General features: G+C 39.5%; 2 protein-coding genes across 4 annotated transcripts; one reads left to right on the top strand and one right to left on the bottom strand.

The window, feature by feature from the left end:
• The first annotated feature begins 2,092 nt into the window (after positions 1–2,092).
• Positions 2,093–8,824, top strand: hsd17b10 (hydroxysteroid (17-beta) dehydrogenase 10). The gene is made up of 6 exons (XM_004071024.5): positions 2,093–2,249; positions 3,774–3,938; positions 4,688–4,852; positions 4,932–5,060; positions 5,138–5,246; positions 8,430–8,824. The coding sequence occupies exons 1-6, from the start codon at positions 2,226–2,228 to the stop codon at positions 8,618–8,620; spliced, it is 783 nt and encodes a 260-aa protein (XP_004071072.1). The 5' UTR covers positions 2,093–2,225; the 3' UTR covers positions 8,621–8,824.
• Positions 8,825–8,931: 107 nt separating this feature from the next.
• Positions 8,932–25,660, bottom strand: LOC144994030 (uncharacterized). 3 transcript variants are annotated; one of them, XM_078950176.1, is made up of 7 exons: positions 25,501–25,660; positions 14,102–14,191; positions 13,925–13,951; positions 13,403–13,456; positions 11,161–11,260; positions 10,445–10,484; positions 8,932–9,451 (listed from the first exon to the last, which is right to left on the bottom strand). In XM_078950176.1, the coding sequence occupies exons 1-6, from the start codon at positions 25,532–25,534 to the stop codon at positions 10,460–10,462; spliced, it is 330 nt and encodes a 109-aa protein (XP_078806302.1). In that variant the 5' UTR covers positions 25,535–25,660; the 3' UTR covers positions 8,932–9,451; positions 10,445–10,459. The 3 variants fall into 3 exon arrangements, with proteins under 3 accessions (XP_078806302.1, XP_078806300.1, XP_078806301.1); XM_078950174.1 differs by lacking the exon at positions 25,501–25,660 and adding an exon at positions 14,268–14,470; XM_078950175.1 differs by lacking the exons at positions 8,932–9,451; positions 25,501–25,660 and adding exons at positions 10,204–10,365; positions 14,268–14,470.
• Positions 25,661–26,318: the final 658 nt, after the last annotated feature.

Raw genomic sequence — 26,318 nt, 5'->3', positions numbered from 1 at the left:
TTCAAGAAAAACCAAAAGGATTTTGCCTGGCAGTTCGACCGCTAAGACCGCGACAGCTGCTGGTCAGAGGAGGTCGAGAACCGCCAATTCCAGCTAACTGTCAGCTAACGGGGCTGGTTTAGTTAGCTAACACCAGGGATACTCGGTTCGTTAGCTTGTTGCTAGCTTAATTTCGATTTTTAACACAATTTTCTGTTTTTCCTAAACTGACTTCGTCTCTTTGACCGGGTAATCGTCGTTCTACAGCTCCATACCATCGGGCAGTGTCCGTATTATTAGCCTGCTGCTATTTTCACCCAGCTGAAGAAGAAGGAAGAAAAACGCTAGCAGGTCTCCTGATGGCTGTTTGCTTTTCATGAAGTCGATCCACAATGTTCCGTGTCAGACCCGCAGTTCCATGCCATGGATTTGACCCTTCTTCAAGGACAAGTGGCTTCTGCGAAGAGGAGTTTATGATCGTTAGGCTGATGGAAACCGGATTTGTTCTGTTGTTGTTTCTCCATGACAGATGTGTCATGATCAGACACAGAATCAACAAGAAGCTGGATGATGTCAAGATCTCATTGAGATGTAGGGGAAAAAATGGGAGCTTTGGGATGAGGTAGTAGTTTGTATAGTTTTAGGATCACACCAGATCTGGGAGATAACTATACAGCCTACTGTCTTTCTCAAGGCCACCAAATCTCCACCTTCTACAAGAATGCAGATGACTTACATTCTACTTCCTGATTACATCAACTGGAAATTAGTTTTTGGGGATTTATTTTCCTACTCTTAAGTTTGCTGTTGTTACGCGTGCCCTTTTTTTTTCCAATGAATGACCTATTTGTTCTGTAAACGTTTAATAGGTTCTGTTCAGACAAAAACAACCTGCTTGTCCATTTTGAGCTTTAAAATTGACAGTTACAAGTTTTTAAAAAAGAAACGACAAAGAACGTTTGTGTGAGCTAGAGAAGATGTGTTTGAAAAAAAGAAGTAGTTGGTTGGGTGTGGGATATTGTATATTTAGGAATAAAACTGAGTAACCATCACTGATGTCTCCTTATTTTCTTGAAAAATGTCTGAGATTTTCTCTCCCAGCTTTTAGAGGTAAAATGCTGTGTATTTTAATAACATATTTATGCATTACTGGTTTTATTTTTTTTTAAGCAAAGCTTTTTTTCAAAGACAGTATTGTGCTGTGAAACAATAAAACTCATAAGAATTGCAAAGCTTAAATTGCAGATTCACATGCCAAATAGTATTTAGAATTTATATTTAAATTTTTGTTTTGAAAAGTAAAAAAATAAGCCTGCTTGTACCATCCTGCTTTTTCACTATAACAAAAGGACGTTTTATTTATAGTAGCATTTTAGGACTTCCAAGGACAAAGAGAACATAGTGACAGACTGATGCAACTTTTTTTTTTAAAGAAACTTAAAACGAAATATAAGATTTTATAGATACACTTATATTTTGCTTCAAAAATGACAATAAAATGAGGGAATGTATCTTGAAAATGTGTGTATTTGTTAGGAAACCGTTCAATGCTTTAAAAAAATGGTTTATCGCAGTTTAAATCAAGGAGGCTTCGGTTGGTCTCCTCATTTGACCTCTCAAAACAGTTTTAATTGGATGATGCGTTTTTATAGGGAGGGGCGTGTCCTTAAAAGCTAATCACTGATTGGTTCAAGTGGAAGTTCTAGGGCAGAGGTTTTTCTGGCACAAAGATGGAAAATCTAAGAGCTCTCACACTGATTATACGTTTATTTTTAAATAGCCTTGCAATTTTAACACAATTTATTAATTCCGTCCATTTTGTACTGTCTTAGTAGTATTAGTATAACATTTTATTTTGATTTTTTTTTTAAATATTTAATGTCTTTGTTGGCAGTCGATGTTTTTTTTCAACTTTTCAATAAACATAAAGTACAAAAATCGTGTATTTTGCATACATTGATTTGGGTTAAAGGGTCTGACTGCAAAGTAACCACAATCACTCAGGTGGAACTGGTTTTCTTTAAGAACGGATTAAAGAAAAAACTTTGAGGATTAACACATTTAAAGAACATATTGACCAGTTCATCCAAAACAAAGCAATGACAATGATTTTAATGTTTAACACAAAATAATGACAGCAGGGGACATGTGGTAAAAAAAAAAGACAAGTTAGCAAATGGTAGACAAAGAACGGATCTTTCACATATACGATCTTCGGTGTGACGTCACCTCTCGGGACAGCAAACATGGCGAACATTCGGTGTGTGAAGGTAAGAAAGAGCCACAGATTTGCTTCTCTTTTCTCGTGGCGTCATTTACATGAACACATTTCAGGGCAATGAAATGAAGATTTAAGCCTAACGCGGACTAGTTTGTTAGTTTGAAGCATTTATTTCCATTCGCCATCTTGTTTTCTGTGGAGTCCAGAAGTTCGACAGACAGACAGGGAAGCTAACATGAAGCTCAGTGATGAACCTCATAGCTGGACTCTGCAGAACAGAGGTCGTTCAAAAGGTCGACAAAGCTGAGGGTTTGATTTAAATCTAATGACTTCTCCATTATTAATGCTTACCCAAGTAAAAAAAAAAGACTTTATGGACTTCTGTACACCATTTACATAATTTTATGACATTTTGTGTTAACATGATAATGATGATGCAGTTCGAGTAAATAATTGTCTCCCTAAAGACTTTAAGCCCTTTACAAATGGGAATAGGATTATCTACGTCAAAGGGCGAAAAATGCAAATAAAGATAAGATTGTGTTTACTATGTATCAATCCAAAAACAAACATATAACAATAACGATTTGTTGATTTTCTGATGTTGCTTTTGCCTGATTCTGTAATTATTATTATTGTTACTATTATTTTTAAAAGACAAATACAGATCAGTATTCTTTTATTTACAGTGGGGCAAAAACAAAACACTTGTCCCACTTAAAAGGCTGAGAAACGTCTGTAATGTTCACCACACAAACACTTTACCTGTTAGAGACAGAATGTAAAATATAAAAAGAGGATTGAGGATGAATCTTTCACCATATGATCCCAAACGCATCACCCGGAAAACCAGGGGTTACATAATAGTATTTTAATGTTCTGGAGTGGCCTAGTCAGTCCTGAGTCTAATAGAGAAACCATGGAGGGAGTTCAAAGTCTATGACCTCCAGCAGCATCTGCAAAACATCCCAGCTCTTGAGAAGATCCGGATGGGAGAAAGGACCAAAGTAGCACCTGCGGTGTTAGTATTCCTGGTGAAGACTTACTGGAAACATTTGGACTCAGTCGTTAAACCAGGGTTACATTGCAAAGTATGGAGAGGATTTTTTAATGACTAAATACACATTTCCTGCAGCTTTTATACAAACATTCCTCAAAAACAATTTGATGAGATTCAGTGAGTTTTCTTTTTTCCACTCTGTCTCACAGTTGAAGTGCATCTATGATAAACATTACAAACCTCTCATCTGTTTAAGTGGGACAACCTGCAGGATCTGTGTCTAATATACTTTTTTCCCCATTGAACAAATATGTATTTTTGATCAAAAACCAATATCTTTGGGCTTTAAAAAGTCAGCGTTTCTGGGCATCACTGCCAAAATACTCGATCTTTTTTAATTTATTAATGTTAATTTTTTTCTACTTGTTATTAAACACATTTGATTTAAATACAAATTAATTTTTTAAACGTCCGTTCTCAAATGGTGGAAGGTACAGACATTTAAAAAGAGTTGCTCAGTTCTCTCCCTTGACTCATCCCATTGAAGAATTGAAGTCTGTCTGTGTTTGGTAGGGCATGGTTGGCCTGGTTACGGGCGGCGCCTCTGGTTTGGGTCGGGCCACAGTGGAGCGCCTGGTGCAGAGCGGGGCGTCTGCCGTCATCGTGGACCTTCCTTCCTCTGATGGGGAGGCCGTGGCGGCCAGCCTGGGGGAGCGCTGTGCCTTCGCTCCGACAGACGTGAGTCTTCCTCTGAGATCCGGTCACAACATGTTCTGTTGGTTGACATGCTCTCATTAGGAAATGTTACTTTTTGTTCAGGTCTGTCTGTCACTTTAGTTTTAGTGTGAACAAACAGTTCAACATAATTTGCATTTTAAACTCTTCCATATGTCAGATCTGGCAGATTGGCTGTAAATTGACATAGTAAGAAAATAGCAGTTCAGTGTAACTGCAGCACACATTTATTCAAAATTAAAGCTAAAGTTCATAATGTTTAACCCTTCTGCTATCCTATGATAAGCTGAAAAGCTGGAACTCCCTTCTTCAATGTCTGTTTGTTTTAAGGAAATCTAAATTCAATATTTTAGTAAACATAAAGAAAAAAATTAGAGATTTGTGCTTAACCCTTGTGCTATCTTAGATGACCCCACCCTTACATTGACGTGTTCTCCCTACCATGACAAAGGTGGATAAAGGTGGAAAGATTTCATGTAATCCATGGACACCAGTGAAGATCACAAATCATTGAAGAAAAAAGGTTCAGAGCACTGTCTTCTGGGGTCCAGATGACCCACCCCCCAATGTTAAAGTGCCTAGGACAGCACAAGGGTTACATGACAGAAAAAAGAAAAGAAAAAAAGTCTCTGCTGTAATGTCCTCTCCGTCCACTAGAGGGCAGTCATAGGTTTAATGTTGGTTCTAACTTTGGCTCCATTGTGCCTAAAAATTGGAACCCTTTAAAGACATGAATGGTTTGCCTTTTCCAGGTCACGTCAGAAGCAGACGTGCGATCAGCCGTGTCTCTGGCCAAAGAGAAGTTCGGGAAGTTGGACCTTGCAGTTAACTGTGCTGGCATCGCCGTGGCGGTCAAAACATACAATTTCAAGAAGGACGTCCCTCACAGTCTGGAGGACTTCCAGCGTGTTATCAACGTGAGCCGAGCAGAAAAAGGAAACACAGACATGTGGGTTTCAGATCACGCCTCACGCTGCTCTGCGTCTGTCCTGACAGGTGAACATAGCAGGAACCTTTAACGTGATCCGCCTGGCTGTGGGGGAGATGGGGAAGAACCAGCCGGACGCAGACGGACACAGAGGCTGCATCGTCAACACTGCTAGCGTGGCAGCTTTTGACGGACAGGTACATTCACAGAACCAACGCTTTAAAGTTCAGCCTTCTTTCAGATAAGCTGCTTCATTTCTCGGTTTCTCTTTCAGGTGGGACAAGCAGCGTATTCTGCATCAAAAGGCGGCATCGTGGGAATGACGCTTCCCATAGCTCGAGATCTGGCACCTATGGGCATCAGAGTTGTTACAATTGCACCTGGTTAGTGCTCAAACCTGAACCTGTTCTATGTGGCTGGGAAACAACTACCAGTACTCACTTTCATTTTAATGAACTCCAAACAAACACTGTTGGGTATTCACATGAATCAATTGTTTAAAACAAAAAACAGAATTGATATTTTAAGATAATTTACTGCAAAAAATGTGAAGCAATACATGAAAAACTTGAAAAACAGTCCAGAACGTGAACAACCAGATTTAAAGATGCATTTATTTCATACAACAATCTGTTTAGATGTCTGTATGAGGCTGTAGCTGCAGCACCAGGAGGAGTACAGAGATTTAAAATGATTAAGTCTATCTGCAAAAGCCTTGAATTGGTTAAAAAACACTTGACATTAAAACCTCTTTTAGCTTTTGGTGATTGTGTATTTTTATCTATTGATAAAAAGAAACAAGTGTAATATTTTAATATTAAATTTATTTCAACATTTAGACACAGAACAGCAACAGAAAAACCCTGAAACCTGCATGGAAAACATCAGTTTACACACTAATTAGGGCTGGGTTGATAAAATCGATTAATCGATCTGAATCGATCTAAACTTAACAGATCAATTTTCCGGTGATCTAACACTCCTCTCGTGAGATTCGGTGAGATCGAGCTTTGAAACAATCGTGGTGTTCAACTGTGAAACTGCTAGACAGTTTTCATGGCACATTACTGATATACTCTGATACATCTACTGTGTAGTTCTAACAATAACAGCAGTGAAGCTAAAACCCACTAGCTTGATACTAACAGATAATGGAATTTCCCATAGGGCGGCTAATGCTAACGTTCGTTTGACCTAAACATACATCTCTGAATAAAAGAGAAGCTTTATGGACTCACAGGCAGGAATTTCCCAAACTCTGTTAAGGAAACATTTTTTAACTTACTATTTTTTTGGTCTAAAGCACAGTAATTGTAGCTCAAATCTTCTGGAATAAAGTGTAATGCTATAGCACCAGCTCCACCTAGTGGCCAAACAGAAACGCCCTCCAGGAGAGGCGGAACGGTTATTCTTGTAATTTATTTATTTATTTATTTTTGTTGGAGCTTCTCTGTTTGAGAACGCATGTAATACTGTCTGGTGTAAATGATCTCATTGATTTATTATTTCACTAATAACTTTTACAGTATGTGAACTGTATCAGATTAATATGAATATCTTTAATTATGAATGTACTTCTATACAAATATGTCTAAATGTGTAAACTGTTTAAATTCAAAATGGAATTGAATCAAATTGAATCTAGCAGATCAAAAAATTAAAATTAATAGTAATACCCATTCTTACAACAAATGAGTCAAATATGCCACTATTTCTCTAAACAGGACTTTCTACTTGGTGGAAAACCTTTTGCTGACTTTCTAAAGTCAAACGTATCAAAAAATTTTGCTCACATGTTCAAGTTTTGTTATCGTCTTTGCAGTAATTTGTTTTTTTTTGTGACTGAGATCAAACCTTCAGCCCCCTCCCTGGATTTTCTGTGGGAAATCTTGAAAGAAAGTTTTAACTCAACATTTGGTGAATCTTTGGTGACTCCATTACTGTGGTGCAGCTGACCCACTGCATCCATCCATCATCAGAACCTGCTGACTATTTCAGGGTCACAGGGCTGCTGGAGGAAACCCAGCTACTGTTGGGTGACAGAGCAGTACACAGGTCACCGGTCTGTCACGGGCTCACACACTCACATGGATTTATAGGGACGGTGTAGAGACACTAAATAACCTATGAAGCAGGCTGTGAGACTGTAGGAGGAAGGCAGAGTGGCCAGAGAAAACCCACACATGCATGAGGAGAACAGGCAGACTGCATACAGAAAGACACCAGCCAGAGGCCAGAACGCTAACCACTGCGCCTCTGTTCAGCCCCCGTTCAGCCCCCGTTCAGCCCCTTGAGCAGAAAAACGCCTTTCTCCTTCAAACATAGTATTGATGCCAAATAAGCGGACCTGATCTTCTCTGAGTCCTTCAGATGTTCCTTAGGAAACCTGCACTCCTGCTTTCTCATGTCTGTTCTGTGAAAAAAGGTTCCAGTGGTTTTGGTTGTCTGCAGATCAGCTTGAAGATCCTGTTTTGTATTTTCAGACGACTTCTCATCGTCCTTCTGGTCATTTTGGGCCTATTCCCAACAGAACAGTTGTGCAATCACATGACTCCGCCCCTTTACTCCAGATCTCTAGTGAGATCTCCAGACCGAAGGAGAAGTTAGGAGCCGTCCTGCAGAAAGAGTGTCCTGTTAAAATCACAGACAGGAGCCACGACTTAAGCTCTTTAAAAGATGAAATGCTTACGACACTCATTCAAGTCACTTCCTAAAACGTGTGGTTTTGTTGTTATTTAGTATCGCACAGCTCAGCACATGGAACCATTGCTTTCAGCAGATCTCTGCAAAAAAGATGAACAAGCTAAAGATTGGAACTCAGAAATGAGCTAAAGGAGGAAAAATGATCTCCTCCTTGTAGAGGAGAAGAAATGGGAAATGCTCGTTCTGCCGCATGAAGCTGGAAAATCAGCAATTCTCTGCATGGTGACAGTCAAGACGGATGCATTTTCTCTAAACATTTGTTCATTCTGTAGAATGATTGCATTGCAGTTTGTGAAACGCAGTGATTTTTAGTAGAATTAAAATGGGCATAACGTTTTGTGAAAGGTCTTTTTGAAGCTTTAAATTAGGTTTCCTTTATGCTGTTGTGAATCGTTTTGAAGCAACATTTACTTTCAGGAATCCAGACGTTCTTTTAAATTTCTGATACTGTTGTTTTCCAGAGTTTGTGAATGGATTTTCTTATTTAACATTGGCTGCTTTTTATTTTTTTTAAATATTGAACTTTCATTTCCTCTTTGTAGCAGATCATATGATTTTAAAATGTTGGTTGTCCTGTGTATTAATCAAAAAAAGAAGTGGCCTCATGGTTCAGGTCTACTGAGTCATGTTGAACCTAAAGGCTTTATTCGGTTCATCAAACTGGAGGGAAATGAAGTGTGAGTGAGTCTGTCGGTTGGATATAAACTGGACTTTCAATGATGGCACCTTTTAAATGAGCTTAATGTTACATCAGCTAACAAATCTGTACCAAATGATCCATTATCTTTTATAAAGAAAGAATGAAGAAAAGACTTTTGGATGAGATGCAAACTGACGGAGGTATCCATAAATTCTGTCTGCAGGACTGTTCTCCACTCCTCTCCTCGCCAGTCTTCCAGAGAAGGTGCGCTCCTTCCTCGCCCGCCAGGTGCCCTTCCCGTCACGCCTGGGAGACCCCGCAGAGTTCGCCCACTTGGTGACGTCGATAGCCGAGAACCCCATGATCAACGGAGAGGTCATCCGGCTGGACGGAGCCATCCGCATGCAGCCCTGAGCCACAGCCAGCACTTTAACACAACTTCACCAACTGCCTCTGGTTCACGTGTGTGTCTGTGTGTTTGTGTGTGTGTGGCTGTCGGCCATGTTTCTGCTGTAGAAAGCCGCACATGCCGGAACTGTCATTAACCACATCGACATTTCTCTGTGAGACTGAACTGCCAGAATGTTCCTTTGAATAAACAAATGAAATCACAAAGTAGTTTGGCTAAAAACTGTTTTCATGTGTTCCAAATTCAGTAGGTCTGTGGTCTTTATCTGAGATTTTCAGCAAACGTAATCAGATAAAGTTGGTAATAAACATTGGGATGTACGATGTAGGGTTTTTATTTGAAACACTTGCTGTCCATCCATGCTATTGCACATTTTTGATTGTGTTGCTGTCGGTCATTAACATGTCTAACATTTTATATTTTTGTGGAAAACATTGTGCAGCAATAGAATTTCCAAATCAAAATGTTATTCTTTATGGTATTGATCCTCCTAATATTCCTATCTTTAAATAGTACTTAATAGTTTTCCCCCCCAATGCATACATGCAGAAAATAGGAAACATAAAATGAGACATGTTGAACATCCTATCCACCAAGATGAAATATTTTTGTTTCATTCTTGTGTTGGGCTGAAGAAGACCCCTGGTTCAAGTCTGGGATGGGGAACCAATGGGAGACTGTTTTGCGTGGATTCTCACCGTCTTAAAGCGTGTTTCATAGGGTATTTGGTTACATGTGTGCATGGGTGTTTGATTGTGGCCCCTGCGTCAGACTGGCGACCTGTCCAGGGTGTCCCCTGCCTTCTCCTACAAGTGCCAGGATAGGCTCCAGCAGCCCTGTGACCCAGAAAGGAACAAAAACAGGTTTAGAAGTTGAATAAATCATCCCTGTGTTGTGCAGAAGTTCAGCTTTGTCTGCAAAATGTAAGAAACAAATGTGGAAAAGTAAAGAAATGAAAAAGGAATGTTTTATATGTTAAAAAAAAGAGCAAGAAGAAGAGTTTTATTTTTTCAAGTAAAGCATATACATTACAAGCTTTTTGGATCATGATAAACAAAACACAAGTTTTGTAGGCAAATGGACAGGAACAAGTTGATCAAATGTTTGAGTCCACTCAAGGGTTCACCCACACATCATTCAGGAAAACACGGCCATTTTTCACACAAACATGAGCTCAAAGTTCTATTTAAATAAGCATTTGGTTATAAAAAAAAATGATGACCCTCATAGAGACTGTGATGCAGAGACAGGAGGCAGAGCTGGAGGTAGCAGAGATGAAGATGTTGAGGTTCTCTTTGGGAGGGACCAGGATGAACAGGAGCAGCCCATAGTAGATGTTGGAGATAAAGGATTGAGACGGTTTGGACATAAGAAGAGGAGCAGTGATAATGTTGGTCAATGGATGCTGAGGTTGGAGCTACCAGAAAGAGGACCAGAGGAAGACCAAAGAGGAGGTTCATAGATGTTGTGATGGAGGACACGGTGAGAGAGAGGAGGTTGCAGAAGAGAGGATCATATGGATGATTTGGATGTAGGTACACCTAAAGGGAGCAGCCTAAACACAAGGAAGAATTCTAACGATTTCACTCTGGTTTCCAATATATCACCTACTCAGCCTTTACTTCAGCGTAAACATGATTCTTCCTTTCATCTTTGCTCATTTTATATTATGCTAAACCATTTTTTTTTTACAAGAGAAATCTCTGAAAGAGGCAGTCTGTCCTCTTTGTTCCTTTTTAACCCGTCAGGCCTGCAAGAGACACTTTTTAATGATCATTTCAGCCTGTTAAACAAGACAAAGTGAATGTCTGTGAATGACTCAAACTTACCTGTGTGACACATTGTCATGCCCATTGTTCACCTGAAGCCCTGAAAAACATCAATATGACAAAATGTAATGAAAAAAAAGAAGAGATGAAATATCTCAAACTGTAAAAAATAATTAGCAGACGGACTGAAAAGCCTCTATGAGGGAAAATTAATTGGGTTTAGCACAGGCTGGATCAGCGGCCAGTTTTATGTGAGGCCTTTTTATCATTTCCTGTTTGTGATGATACAGAAGAACCATAAGCAGATCTTAGTCTGGTCTCAATCATTAGTTCTCAAACACCATTTACTGCTGCTTCTGTTAATTAAGGCTCACTTACTCTGCTCATTTTTTGACCATCTACACCCCAAGTTCTCTGAAATTTCCTGTTATGAAGATGCTGATGTCCTGCAAACCCTTGTTAGCCTTCTGCTGGATGTCACCACTGAGTTTGTAAGAAATACTACTCAATGGAAAGTTCCTGTTCCCTCTATTCTGAAGTCACATTTCTCTATCCACAAAGACACGTCTGTACTTCCCTTTCCTCTGCATTGGATGCTAGTGCTCCTTCAGGAGTGGAGTGTCTTTTTGGAGGTAATTTACTTGATGTCCTGCTTGTAAAATATAATCCTCCCCTCTGACTTTAGGGACATTGATCTGATCTTGACCTCATATGACAATGAATGTCAGCCAGCACAAAGACATGGAAACACGTTTTTGTGCTTCTTGTAGGTTTACCTTCCAGCTGAAAAGAATCTTTTCTTCCAGAGGACAATAAAAAAAAGAGCTAGAATAATCAAGACGATGATGATGAAGGACACCCAAATCAGATGAACACCTGCAGTGATAAGAGAAAAGAGCAGCTTAACTTTACTTATCAGTGTTACATTGATACGTTTTCAAGGCTGTAGATTTAGAGGAAAAGTTTAAACACCTTTAGGAATAACTTCTAAGATTTGCCATGAAAACAATTTAAAGTGTTAATCAATATTGGGTTTCCTGCAATAAGGCTTTGTGTGTCATTCTAAATGATTCAATTTTAGGTGACATTACTTTTTTATTCTGAAAATTGACAACTTACTTGTGTTCCATTTTAAGCTAAGAACTTCCTGCCTTGAACAAAAAAAAAAGATTTTGGATAGTTGGGTGTTTAAAACATCTGAGCAGTAGTGTTAAAAAAACATGAACTAAACATGCTGCTGCATTACCATTTTATTGGAAATAAATACTGTATACCCTGTAGTCCAGGGGTGTCAGTAGCAGGCCTTGAGGGTTGACCCTTTGCTGGTTTTTCAGAAACCCTGTATTTTCTGCAGTTGATTACCTGGAACAGGTATGTTTTGCCAATCAGAAGCTACATTAGCAGCTTAGTTTGAAAACCTGCAGGAGCTGGAGTTTGACACCTGTGCTTGTAGCCAATCAGGACCTGATTAGGACATGGTCTCTTCCTGTCACTACCTCCTTATCTGTCCTTTTGTTACTTCTGAATCCTCAGCTTTACTCCCAATGTTGATTTATGTTTGTCTTCTGCTTCTTTGACACTTCTGAGTCTCTCTTCACACTAACAGACGTTGACTTTGATATGTTAATGTTTGTACAGCAGTGGGTACAATAATGGAGGTTGACAACCCTGCGGTGTGGGCAATTCTGGAAAAAACTGACAGGAGCAAATGAACTTAATGCACACAATAATAATATAAGAGGAGTGGCTTTTAGGGAAGAAAGCAGGATTTGGTAGATCAGCTCCAAGATTACTGGACACCTACAGATAAAGTAATCAGGCCCAGACTGTTTTATCATGAGGCTAAAGTACTCAGTTAACTTAGTTTCTAAACTAGTTCTTACATATGCATATAAAACCCACGCCTAGTAAAGGCTTTGACTCATTGAGTCCTTTATTTATACAGCTGCTTTCAAACTTTTATATACCCACTATGATGAGAATAAGGTTTCTGGTGTTTTTAACATGTTCCTAACATGTTCCTATGGCATTTTGTGATGATAGAAGACATATATAAAGAAAATTAAACTAAAAATTGCATTTCGTAGCATTTTTTTTATTCCTAATGTTGCGAGCAGTCAAAAATTGCGATTTGTATAAGAGCTTATTGTGACGCTGGTCGGGTCACAAGCTCCCTGCTCTGCTCCATTCCAATGCATCCACTTGTAGACGATTCATGCATGTCTTTGTTTTCCACGTCTTACCTGGCATCACACTCAAAACTGTACAGCTAGATAGCTCCAACATTGCCCACCATTTTTGTTGCACCGGTAATGTTTGGTTGGGGGTGTGAGGGGCTGTAAGCTAGATGGAGACCATGTACAAAGATGAATGACAGGAAGTGGAGGCAGGGACTCTACTCCAAAGGTCCTGCGCACAACTTAGAGGCAAATTTCTATCAACTCCTGCTGACCTGCAGAAACTATGTCCTAGAAAAAGACACAGGTTTTATAATTTTGTCTAAAAATGACATCATTATAATTAAAAGACCACTGGTAAAGCTTAGAAAATGGATCAAAAGATGATCAGTGGTAAAATGTAAATACTTTTTGATAAAGCTCATAAATTTGGACAGATGTTTTCTTTCAGCTCTGTCTGTTAACTATTAACCATTTACTGAAGCGATGTCCGCATGAGTCTTTTCTTTCAAATATCCTCAATCCTTTCACACAAATCATGTTGCTGCTAAAATTTTAAAGCTAAGAAAAGAGTTTAAAGAAATGTTGTCCTGACGGAATTAAACTAGGATTTTCAAAGTAACTTAAGTACATAAAGATCAACATTTTGGAAGCGTTCAATTAACTTACAGTACCTTAAAGTAAGTCTGACTAAAATGAATCATTGTTGTATAACAAAAACTGTAGTTCATTTTTGATTAAAATCCACAGTTTGGCCTAATTGCATTTATGCTTTGTTATTTAATTTCTAGCTTGATTGAGAAACACAAAGACAGTAACGACAACAATTATGATGTTTTACCTAAATAGTCAGGCGGTTTTGTTGGAAGAATCTCAGTTGAGTTTGTTTCAGAATCTGAAAACAATCAAAACCAGCAAAACTGTCTCAGGTTTATTTAAAATTGACATAAAATGAATCTGCATAAGCAACAGTTAACTACAACCCTAACGTTTTATGTTATTAGGGGAATACTATTGTATGATACAAGATTCTTTCAGAATGCAAAGTTTTCTATTTAGAATTGAATCATATCATAATTATCTACGTTCTCAATCAGCCATGAATGAATTGTTGAAACTGCATGATATCAATACTCCATGTTTGGATAACACAAGGCTGTAAGAGACGAACATGAGATAGTACCACGTTGTTTTTGATGTGGCAACGTCAAAAGTTCTGTCCTGTTGTGATCAAATGAAAAATTGACTACAAATTAAAATTAAATATATAAAAAAATCTATTTTGTTTAAAAAAGACACTTTCATTGAGAACCTTTTAGTTATTATGAACTCAACTTTTGATGACTTTAACAATGAGACTTACTTTTTGCAGTGGGGAACTCCGGATAGTCTGTCATGTAGACAATGATATGATATTAAGTTATGACATAAAAGTGAGTCTGACAAAAAATACTTTTAATTAAAAATAATTTGACATAAAACAAACTTTTTTCATCATCAAGATGTGAAAAAATTATGTTTTTAAGGAAAAATAACTTACCTGCAGTGTAATCATAGTCATAGTAATATACCCCTGTGGTGTCTAAAACAGACGCTCCTGTTGTACCCGGATGGAGAAGACATAGCACTCCTGCAATGGTGTTAAAGTATAGCTTAGTTTCACACGGACCACAGAATAACTTTGTGTAGATGATGACTTTCCTCACCCTGGTCCTCAGGGAAAACTGTCCTGCCATTTTTCAACCCTACCCTCCTCAAACACATCCTTCCTTTGATGACTGTCATTGTCAGGCTTCTGAGGAGCCTGATGATGAGCTGAATCAGGTGTGCATAAGCAGGGCAACATGGAAAACATGCAGGACAGTGTTCCCAGAGGATCAGGGTTGGGAAACACTGTTCTAGAAGATGTTTTCACAACAATAATTATACCATTTTTTAGCTATTTTTTTGTTTTTGTACCACAGTATCTTCCTCTTTGCTTTGTTTTTTTGTTCTTCTTAGAGTGTTACCTTTTGCCATTAGATAAATTTAACACCACAGTGAACTTTCTCTCTTCCTTTCCAAGCCTCCACCTTTCAGTCCTCAATTTAAAACAAATCCAGAATGACCAAATGCTGCAGTTCCACCAATAACCACTAGTTTAAAAAGAGATCAGTCTCCTAGACATCAATAGAGACAAAAACCCAGAGAGAACCCTCCCACTTTTTGTCTAATCAGAGCTAGACATCTTGTGGAGTTTCCAGAATGCCCCCCAAACCAGGAGCATTTGTCAATAAACACAATACAACTGTACAACATCAAGAGGACTCTAAGAGCCTTCATAGGAAACTCTATGAAGCTGTGGAAAACCACCCTTGAAGCCAATGGGAAGCCACTTGCATAAGTGTCCATAAAATGTGGTATATACCAAGGTGAAACTCTGTCCCCACTGCTGTTCTGCATAGGTCTGAACCCTCTCAGCCAAAATATTCGACAAGACTATGTATGCTAAGAGCGAGCGTGACATTGACTCCCTGATCCACACCACCAGGATCTACAGTACTGACATTGGGATGTCATTCGGGCTCCAGAAATGCAGCCGGATGGTGACAAAGAGAGGCAAGGTAGTCCACACAGGAGGGGTCTCACTCCCAGAAGGAACAATAGCAGATATTGAGGACAGTTATCTTGGAATTCCGCAGGCAAATGGCAACGTGGAACAGGCAAAACAATAAAAAAAGAAAAGCTGCAACAGCTAAATACCTCCAAAAGAAATGTTAGTCCTGAGGAGCCAGCTCAATGGCAAGAACAAGACTGAATTGATTTCTGTCGTTTCCGTTGGCTTCATGAATGAACATCAATGGAAACTAAAGAACATTTTCTTCTGTTTTTCAGATTGTCACATAAAACTGAACAAAAAAAGACAAATGGTTGTGTACATTACATCTGAAATATTAATTATATATGAGAATAGCAGAAGAGTTTAGATAAAATCCAATGAGCTAAATAACAACACTAGTCTAATTAAGAGCAAACCTTAATTAGCTAGATGGTAGTTGTTGCTAAAACTTTTACCTCTCAAACAGTTAATTTGGTCTTATTTGGCACATTGCAAGTGTTAACTTTAGACACTGCCTGCATTCCGTTATCCTTGGAGTGTTTTAATTCCTCTCCTTTCTAAACTGGATTCAGATGTTTCCTTTGATCTTTTGTCAATTTTCTACAACTTTGAATGGACTTTTCCGTCTGTCAAACCCCCAGAGTCAAGATGAGTGAGATCAAATCCAATCCAATCCAATCCAATCCAATCCAATCCAATCCAATCCAATCAAACTTTATGTATAAAATAGCGCTTCTCATGCATTTGTGCAGCTCGAAGCGCTTTAACATTAAAAACAGAAAACACAGTATTACAGTAAAAACCCAACCCACCCTTCACCCTTCCCACTCCCCTCCGTTAAAACATATTACCAATGACCCCCACGTACAATGAATGATGACTATGTAACTGTAAAAATAAATAAATAAATAAATAAATAAATAAATAAATAAATAAATCAATAAATCAATCAATAAATAAATAAATAAATAAATAAATAAATAAATAAATAAATAAATAAATAAATAAATAAATAAATAAATAAATAAATAAATAAATAAATCAATAAATGAACAATTAAAGCTACAAGTAGCATTTAGCGGGCCCGAGCACGTGCGACCGCATGGCACGAGCGACCGCCCCGTGAGCAACGCCCTGCTCGAGCCATTCTCGTCGTTTTTTCTTGTCCATTCTGGAGCTCCAAGCTAATGTTAATACGACAGCAGCCTGGGGGGGGGGGGGGGGGGGGGGGGCTGTAATCTGTTGCCTTAAGGGACAAAGACTTTTGCATATAGCATGAAAAAAATTCAAGCAATGATGATAATTGCTATCACTGTCCCTAAGGATGAGAACAATAGAACTCATTCAATTTCCACTACAATGTCTAGATGAGTGTCAGCTATGTCTGATAACTTGGCCAATTAGCTGGACCGGGATCTTGCAAAGTGCAGGTGGTTAACGTCCAGTGTGATGAGTCTGTGGACGGCAACAGTACAGCATAGCTTTTGGTTTCCACAAGAGAAGAACTCCTGACACATCTGCCCTAACAGACAACTACAAGAGGAGTTGAAATGTATAACACGGTGAAGGAGTTTTTGTGCAGAAAAAGGTACAATTAGAAAAGCTGGTAGCAGTGACTGCAGATGGGACTCCTGCTATGATCAATAGACAAACAGGTTTCATCACTCACTGTAAAGCTGACCCAGACTTTCCAAAATGTCTGCATTACTGCTGCGTCATTCACCAGCAGGCCTTATGTGCAGAAGTGATTGGCTCTGGACATATAATGACTCTTATTCTGAAAATCGTAAACAACCTCAGCTGCAAAGCAAAACAGCACAGGATTTTTAAGGTGCTATTGGAGGAGATGTCTGTTGAATATGGTGAATATGAACATTGTGAATCTGAACTTGCATTCTTGACTGACATTACTGGAAAACTAAACCACTTGATCTGCGAGCTGCAAGACAATGGCAAAACTATTTTTTTTTGACCAGCCTGCCTGAGCCAGTGTTTTTCTTGTGGGGATCTTTTCTGCCAGGGCTTGTCAGCTTGGTCAGTGGATGTTGCTGCAGTTGTTTCCCTTGCTGGGACAGCTGGAGTTAAACACAGCAGCTCACGGCTCTGAAGTGGACCCCGTTGCTGTCCCAGTCTGGATGGGCACTGTGGCGATGTTCCAATGGCCAGGCTGGCTCCTGGTATAAAGAGATTCCCAAATACCATTTCCTAACCGCAGAGCCAAGGATGTGTTTACATGTTTAGGTCAAAAATGTGATGGACAGCTTCATGTTGTCTTTTGATGTAAGTTTAAACCTAAACATGCCACCCTGTTATTAATCCAGTTGATATGGTTCTCCATCTGTGTCTAGGTGATAGAAAAGCATTTTTTTTTATATTTAGAGCTCTAAGCAAACAAACAGTTGTCTATATAAAAGAGCTTTTACAATTGTGCACTTTTAGCAGGTCTCTGAGTTCATGTGACCAATGTATGGTGGATTTTCACAGACCTTGTTTAAAACTGAAGGTGAGAGAGACTTAGAGAAATGGCTTCATTGTTCTGGAGTTCTTTGTTTCATCCACAGAAGAGTAGAATTGGTGATTGATTTTGAAAAGCTGCTGAAATAGTATCTTTTTAAAATTGCAATTTCTAACTTGGGTTTTACATTTTGTGTTCCATTTTTTGTGCTTTAATTGGGAAGCATTTGTTATTTGTTTGGTGTTTTTAAGGTTCTGCAAATATACACATCATTTTTTAGAGACATTTGTTATCAGTTGTGTTTGTTGATTTGTAGTTTAATTTCATTGGATGTATAGATGTCGTGTGGGGGGGAGGCTCGAGAGCAGGTAGGACCCAGGCGCAGAGACGGGAGGCAAACGGGTTCAGGGCAAGTGGGTTTATTTAACTAGCAAAAAGCGCTGCAGAGCAGGATGACAAAACTAAAAACAAAAACTTACTGTGGCATGGCAAGGGACATGGACGCCAGACAAGAAGACGTGATCAACATGAGCAGAAGTTAATGGACCAGCACAGGAGGAAGGGAGAGACAAGACTTATATACAGACAGGGCAGACAAGACACAGGTGAACACGATTAGGGCAGATGGGGACCAAAGGAAGTAAAACTCAAGAAACATGACAAGACAGGAAACCTTTCAAAATAAAACAGGAAACAGAACCAAACAAGACAGAACAAGAACTAAAGCGAAAAACAAGACAACAAACTGAAACCATGACAATAGAAAGGAAAAGAAGTTCAAACATTGATTATAAAAAAGGATATAAGAGATAAAAAAAAAGAAAAAGGAAAAGAAAAAAGATAAAATATTGATTTAATTGCATTTTGAATGAATAAAAAACAATGATTAATAGAATCAGAATCAGAATCAGAAATCAGAAAAAGTTTTATTGCCAGGTTCAGTAGAGCGCACTTTACAAAACGAGGAATTTGACTTGGTGTATAGTGCAATTAAGAATAAGTTAAAAATTAAGTTAACAACAACAACACACTATATACAGTAGAGTAAGGTGAATTAAAGTGGGAGCACAGATGGGCTGGGATGGTGGGGCCTGTAAGTGGCACCGACAGTCCTTTGGTGGGCGGGGGGGGAGGGGGGGTCACCTGGGGGAGTTGGGGTACTGTTCAGCAGGCTGACTGCAGTGGGGAAGAAGCTGTTCTTGTGGCGCGAGGTCCTGGTCCTGATGGACCGGAGCCTCTTGCCAGAAGGGAGGGGCCGAAAGAGATTATGTCCTGGATGAGAGGGGTTGGCTACAATCCTGGCTGCCCGCCTCCAGGTCCTGGAGATGTGCAGCTCCTGGAGAGACGGGAGGTGGCAGCCGATCACCTTCTCTGCTGAGTGGATGACGCGTTGCAGCTTGGCCTTGTCTCTGGCCGTGGCCGCAGCGAACCAGACTGTGATGGAGGACGTGAGGGTGGATTCGATGATGGCATCGTAGAAGTCTACCAGCATCTTTTCAGGGAGGTGAAACTTCTTCAGCTGCCTCAGGAAGTACATCCTCTGCTGGACCTTCTTAGTGATGGAGCTGATGTTCTGCTCCCACTTGAGGTCCTGGCTGATGATGGTTCCCAGGAAGCAGAAGGACTCCACAGAGGTCACCGGGGAGTCACAGAGGATGACAGGGGGGAGGGGGGCTGGGGCCTTCCTGAAGTCCACTGTCATCTCCACTGTCTTCAGAGCATTAAGCTCCAGGTTGTTAGCGCTGCACTATGACACCAGCCTGGCTATTTCACTCCTGTAGGCCAACTCATCTCCGTCAGAGATGAGGCCGATGAGTGTGGTGTCGTCAGCAAACTTCAGGAGTTTGACAGACAGGTGACCAGCTGTGCAGCTGTTTGTGTACAGGGAGAGTAACAGGGGTGAAAGGACACAGCCCTGGGGGTATCCGGTGCTTGTGGTCCGAGTATCTGAGACGAGCTTCCCCAGCCTCACATACTGCTGTCTGTCCGTCAGGAAGTCTGTGATCCACCTGCAGGTGGAGTCAGGCACATTCATCTTGGAGAGTTTTTAATACTAAAGATGTATGAAAGACATACCGAAAAATATGTCTTTCAGTGTTTAACTGGCTGTCTTTGGATTATGCATGCCTGAGTAATGGCCATTCTTACTCCTCATCTCTCTGTTCACTGCTTGCTAATTTACATAGCAGGGGTCCCAGCAGGAGGGGGCGGGGTTGTAACACGACTCCTTCAGCAGAGCCAGGCTGAGAGAGGCTTTGACATGTAAGATGTTAGATGTTAGAATGCTAGATGTTAGAATGACCAGTTCATTGTATATCTATGAAAATATTCAGGGAGCTATGGGACATGTTCAGCTATAGGTGTGTGAAAATTGGTGTCGATTGTTGAAACATAAGTTACCATAAAAAAATGTTTGTTTGGAGTCTAGACAGATTTAACACAGGTTTTTGGATGAAAAAGGATTTTTTATAAATCATCTGTTACACTTTTAAGTCTGAAAAAAATATGGAAGGCAGCAAACACAGATCTCTACCGTTTTTAATTTTTTTGTGCTGATATTTGAAAGATAAGTTATGCAAAAAAATAGGTGTTTGCAGTTTTGCCTAAAAAGACGTTTTCGGACCTTTTTGGATCAAATGTTGTCTAAAAGTTCACCTGTAACTTCAATCATTCTGAATTTTTTTAGGAAAACTAAACCACTTCAACTGTGATCTGCAAGGCAATGGTAAAACTATATTTTTTATGGAACAGCCTGCAGTGTTTCTTGTGGGGATCTTTTCTGCCAGGGCTTGCCGGCTTGGTCGGTGGTTGTTGCTGTTACCAATCCAGTTGATATGGTTCTCCATCTGTGTCTAAGTGATATAATCAGAATCAGAATCGTTTATTGTCATTGTACATGGGGATACAATGAAATTGCAGCAGCCTTGGAGTGAAGGAGTTACATAAAATAAAAATAAAAATAGAATAGAAAAAGAAATACTGTATTTACAACTCTTAACAAAAAATGAACAATATGGACAGAAACTGTTAAATATTAAATATTTGTGAATAAAATAGAAAGGAATTACATGAGTTGCTGTGAGCACAGCTTAATAAATATCAAGTTATTGCACAGTGACCCGGTTAGACAGTCAGGATATTGCACGCATTGTAGTAAAATTAGAGTGAGGTGTGGTTGGTGGACGTATGTGCATTCCGTATGATAATTGCCTATGGAAAAAAGCTGTTTCTTAGTCTGTTTGTCCTGGTTCTGATGGACCTGTACCTCCTTCCAGAGGGCAGCAGTTCAAACAGAGGGAAAGCAGAATGAGTGGAGTTAGTGGTGATGCTAGTCACTCTGCTGAGGCAGCGAGACTGGTAAATGTCCTTCAGTGAGGGGAGGGGGCAGCCGATGATCCTCTGCGCTGTCTTTACCACTCTCTGGAGACTCTGCCGTTCTGCTTCAGTGCAGTGGGAAAACCACACTGTGATGCCATAGGACAGAATGCTCTCAATGGTTGAGCGGTAGAACGTTACCAGCAGCTCCTGGCTGACGTCGTTCCTCCTAAGTTTTCTCAGGAAGTGCAGGCGTTGCTGGGCCTTCCTGATGACAGTCATGGTGTTGTTAGACCATGTGAGGTCAGCAGAGATGGTGGTGCCCAGGAGGGTGAAGCTGTGGACCCTCTCCACACAGTTTCCATCGATGTAGAGTGGGGGTGGATCTGTTCTGTTCTGCAAACTGGTGGGGGACGAAGATTGGAGGGAGGGAGTCTTTGATGTGTCCCAGGAGCAGCCGCTCCAGACACTTTGTGATTACAGCAGTGAGTGCAACTGGGCGGAAGTCCGTGAGGAAGGCTGTGGATGAGGACTTTTTGAGTATCGGGATGATAGGGGATGACTTCAGGCAAGCAGGGATGAAAGCCTGAGCTAGCGACAGGTTGAAGATTTTTGTGAAGACCTGGGAGAGTTTATCGGCGCAGGCCCGCAGAACCTTTCCGGGAACTCCATCAGGTCCCGCCGCTTTCCTGGGGTTTACCCTGCTGAACATCCGTGCCATCCGTGCCACGTCCATAAAGGCATTGTTTTTATATTTAGAGCTCTAAGCAACCAAACAGTTGTCTATATAAAAGAGCTTTTACAATTGTGCACTTTTAGCAGGCTGAAAAAATTATCTTTTTAAAATTGCCATTTCAAATTTGGGTTTTAAAATTTGTGTTCCATTTTTCTGTGCTTGTATTGGAAGGATTTGTTATTATTTTGTTTAAAAGTGCTACATATTGTATATACACATAATTTATTTAGAGAAATTTTCTATAGGTTGTGTTTTTTGGTTTTGTAGTTTAATTTCATTGGATTTATATTAAGGAAAAGAAGTTGCAGCATTGATTAAAAAAGGATAAAAGAGACATTTACTGTCTAAGTCTTATGTTACATCTGTAGAACTGTACTGAGAGTTGGGTTTTGTTTTGGAGCACATTCATATGTTTTGTTTGTAAAAAAAAAAAGATAAAATATTAAGTTAATTGCATTTTACATGACTAGAAAAGCAATGATTATTCATAAAAATCTATGAAAGACATACAAAACAAATGAAAAAGAAGTCTGCCCTCCCTCTTGTGTCTAAACTATTGTCACCTCACTTCTGGGTTAGTTAGCATATAAACAGGCAGCTGGTGTGTGTGTGTGTGGGGGGGGGAGGGGGGGGGGTGAAATTTGACTCCAGCAACAGGAAAGATTGAGGAGCAGGCTGCAGCATGAGGAAAAGACTGAACCATGTAAGAGGAAATGACATCCTACAGTTGACCAGTTCATTTTATATCTGTAAAGAATATTCAAGAAGCATTTAGACATGTTCAGCTATATGCGTGTTAAACTTGGTGTGGATATTTGAAGCATAAGTAATTTTAAAACACACTTGTTTGGAGTCCAGACGGAAAAAGCACAGGTTTTGGGATGAAAAAGGATTTTTTTAAAATCATCTGTTTCACCTGGACTTCTGAAAAAAATATGGAAGGCAGCAAACACAGATCCCTACATTTAAAAAAATAAATGGTGTTGATATATGATGATTAAGTTATGAAAAAAAATAGGTGTTTGTAGTTTTGCCTAAAAAGACGTTTTCGGACCTTTTTGGATTAAATGTTCTCTAAAAGTTCACCTGTAACTTCAATCATTCTGAATTTTTTTAGGAAGCAGTAGCACATAAATGCCTATGAAAGTTGAATTCTTGGTGCTGATAACCTAAACAGAATTTATGCTAAAAATCTTTGTTCAGTCCAAAATTTCATTAAAAAAATCAAGTGATGAAGTTTCTCGTAGACCCTATAGTGTTACATATCAAAGCTGGAGGTTATTAAAGGCATCTAATTCTGAAATCTCAGCTTCCTGAGACAAACGGCTGATTTATAATAAATTTCTATTATTTGGGTGCACATAATCGACCACTTCCTGTTACGCAGGCACCGTCAGGTGTACACCCATGAAACTTTACACGATGAGAGAGGACCCTTCTGAGTATCTCCAGTTTTAATTTCATGCACATCGGACAAAGCAAAGAGAAAATACAGGGCAGAATGTGCCCAATGCAATAACTAGGTGGCGCTATAGAGCTCGTCCAAGATTGTCATATCCATGGGTTCAGAATAGAAGCTTCATCATATCCATTGAATTTCAGTGAGATTGGACAAGGAATGTGCACGTGAGAGCAACTTTTGTGTGCATAGCGAGATGCCCAACTTTGCCGCTCTGTCACGACCACACCCCCGCATTGAAAGTTATGGTTTTTTGTCAGAGTAAACTTCAATGGCTTTTCAACAGGTGGACGTCATTTTCAGGTGTGTCGGCTCATCCTACTTGGAGCAGTGATGCTCCAAGTCTAACATGTCATTTCCTCTTGCCAGCAGGTGGCGCTACACTTTTTCCAGATTCTTTCACTGCAGATGTGTTCAGAGTCAGACTACAATCATGCATATCAATTTTGGATCAGATTGGATTATGCATGGCTGAGTAATGGCCATTTTTCTTTTCATGGCGTGTTTTCGAAACAACGTCGAATTTCTACGCGCCGCCACGGTCACAAACAACCATAAAAACTTAAAAGCTTCGCAATTTAACATCGGACATGTGTCTAGTTTACAAAACCAAAGTTTGTAGTCATTATTCACAAATCTCTAGGAGGAGTTCGTTCTAGAGCGAGGCCTGCAAATGTCCAAAATAGAGCAAAAATGACATATTGACCTCAATATATCAGACTTCCTGTGCGAGTGACAGGTGGGTCCTTTCAGACTTTTTTGTAAGTCTTCATCTGAAGAACATGCCCTGTAAAAATCAAGCTTGTACGTTAAAGCGTATGCGGGGCGTCGGGACAAACGTCACTGTAGGTGGCGCTATCGAGCCGTTTTTGTGCGCCCATGCCAATCTCCTATAAAATACGAAATTTTTCGCGACTCCTGATGTGTGTGCCAAATTTGGTGAGTTTTGGGGTATGTTAAAGGCCTCAAAAAGGCGACTCTTCCGGTAGAATAATAATAATAATAATAATAAACATTCGAATTACAATAGGGTCCTTGCACTCCGTGCTCGGGCCCTAATAAAGAAAGAAATAAAAAAACAAGTAAGGCTTGGCTCTACTGTGAGGAAACAGTATTTGGGAATCTCTTCATACCAGGAGCCAGCTTGGCCATGGGAGCATCGCCACAGCACCCACCCAGACTGGGACAGCAACAGAGACCACTTCACAGCCGTAAGGCTGCAAAGTCAAACTCCAGCTGCCCCAGCAAGGACGACAACCGCGGCAACAACCACCGAGCAAGCCGGCTAGCCCTGGAGGAAAAGATCCCCACAAGAAATGCTGGGACTAATATCATGATAAGTTACTAAAATTGAATACAATAGATGTATATGGAAAAAATATAAAATTGAGAATAAGATGCATAAAATGAAATTAAATACATAAAATAGCCTATATTAAAACTAACAGAATAAATTAGCAGTTAAAATCAACTAAAAGGGAAATTGGTGGGTATTGAGATTATGGAAACACATTTACTTTGATGCATACTCCTATTCTTTTCTTTCACTTTTCAAAAAATCCAGTAAACCCAAAAAAGTATATTACGTTAATAAATTAAAACAATTTTTAAAAATGTATTTATTTATTAGAAAGCAGCATTTAGTTTGTGTGGTCTGGAATCAGAAGCAGTGAGTCTAAGCCCCTCCCCTGCCTCTCTACCTGCTTACAACCTCTGCAGCTGTTTATTGTGGTAGGATGATGAGGTAGAAAGTAGCATTAAGGGTCTTGCCCAAGGACCCTCACTGGATTATGTGAATAGCTCATCATTATTATGGTAATTGCCCCATTAATAGGTCATTCCACCCCTACATAGTGTACTTTTTATTTTTTTAAATAAAGTCATGATTAATAATCGAAATTTTTATTTATCTATGTGTAGATATATATGCATTTTTTTCGTCTTATTTAGTATTTTTTGTTTTGATTTGATTGCCTGAATCAACAAATTCCAATACAACTTATATTCTTGGTAACAGTGCTATTTCCTCCCAGAGTTTGACACATTAATCTGTTGAGTAAGGAATAAGATCCTTAGTATAATAACATCCCAAAAAATGGCTAGAACAAGATTCTATGACTTTTGACAGTTCTGACAATCTTTGTAATGCTCTACTGGTTTGTCAAAACCCTTCATTAAACACCAACACCAGTGACGGAATTCTAACCCTGAGTTTGAGGTTTAGTCAAAACGAAAGTACAGAAGGAAAAACAAAATTGACAGGACCTGTCATTTTTCTGTGGTATTTAACATTAAAAAAACCCCACCGAAAATCAATTTGATTATAAATTCAAGTATAGTGCAAATACAACAAGAGAAAGGAAACATGTACTTACTGAGAAGCAGAAAACAAGCCACAGTTCCTTTCATGTTGGTCTGATGTTGAAGAGCTTCCTTCTTCTCTGTAGCCACAAACTCCTCTCACAGCAAAGTTCCTCCCCTGAACACAAGACCCGTCTCTCTTTTTTTTTTTTGTGGGTTTCACGTCTGAACTATTTGGTCTTTCCGTTTTTTGTTGTGATAGAAAAAAAAAAGCTTAGTCAACACAACTGGAAGAAAAATCGTTAAAACTGTGTTGAAACAGAAAGTAAAGTCTGCTCTCAACATTAAGCCAATACATCTTTACCTCACAAACAAATCACAGAGAAAAGGCTTTAAGTTTAGGGGGGTCGGTTTTTTCATTGATAAAAATCACAGGGCATCACACCATTTCAAAATAATAAAAAATAAATAAAACATTCACTCATTCTGTCACGGTTTGGGTTTATTTGCCTTTGTTTCCATTTTTGTTCTGTCAGGTTTGGAGTTTCTGTTTCCTGTTTTATTTTGAAGGGTTGCTGTATTGTGTCAGTTCTAGTTTTACTTCCTGGTCCCAATCTGTCCTAATTGATCTCACCTGTGTCTTGTCTGTTCTGTGTATATTCAAGTCCTGCCTTTGCCTTCCTCCTGTGCTCGTCCATTCACTCTGATTCCCTGTTCGAGTTCTAGTCTGTTAGTTTGGCTGGCCTGCTCTGCAGTGGTTTATGGTTTTTTTTGGTGATTAAAGACTTTGACTTAGAACCAAATGTCTCCTCATGTTGACTTTTTCACAAAGGTAATCTTCTGTCTCTTTCTTCTCCACCTCTCCATCCTTCTCCTTTTATTCTGTCACTGA

The sequence above is a fragment of the Oryzias latipes genome, chromosome 7 (genome assembly GCF_053564925.1).
Source record: "Oryzias latipes strain Hd-rR chromosome 7, Olatipes_Hd-rR_3.1".
NCBI lineage: Eukaryota > Metazoa > Chordata > Actinopteri > Beloniformes > Adrianichthyidae > Oryzias > Oryzias latipes.
The sequence above is the reverse complement of the archived record's forward strand: the minus strand, read 5'-3'. Positions and strand labels throughout refer to the sequence as shown.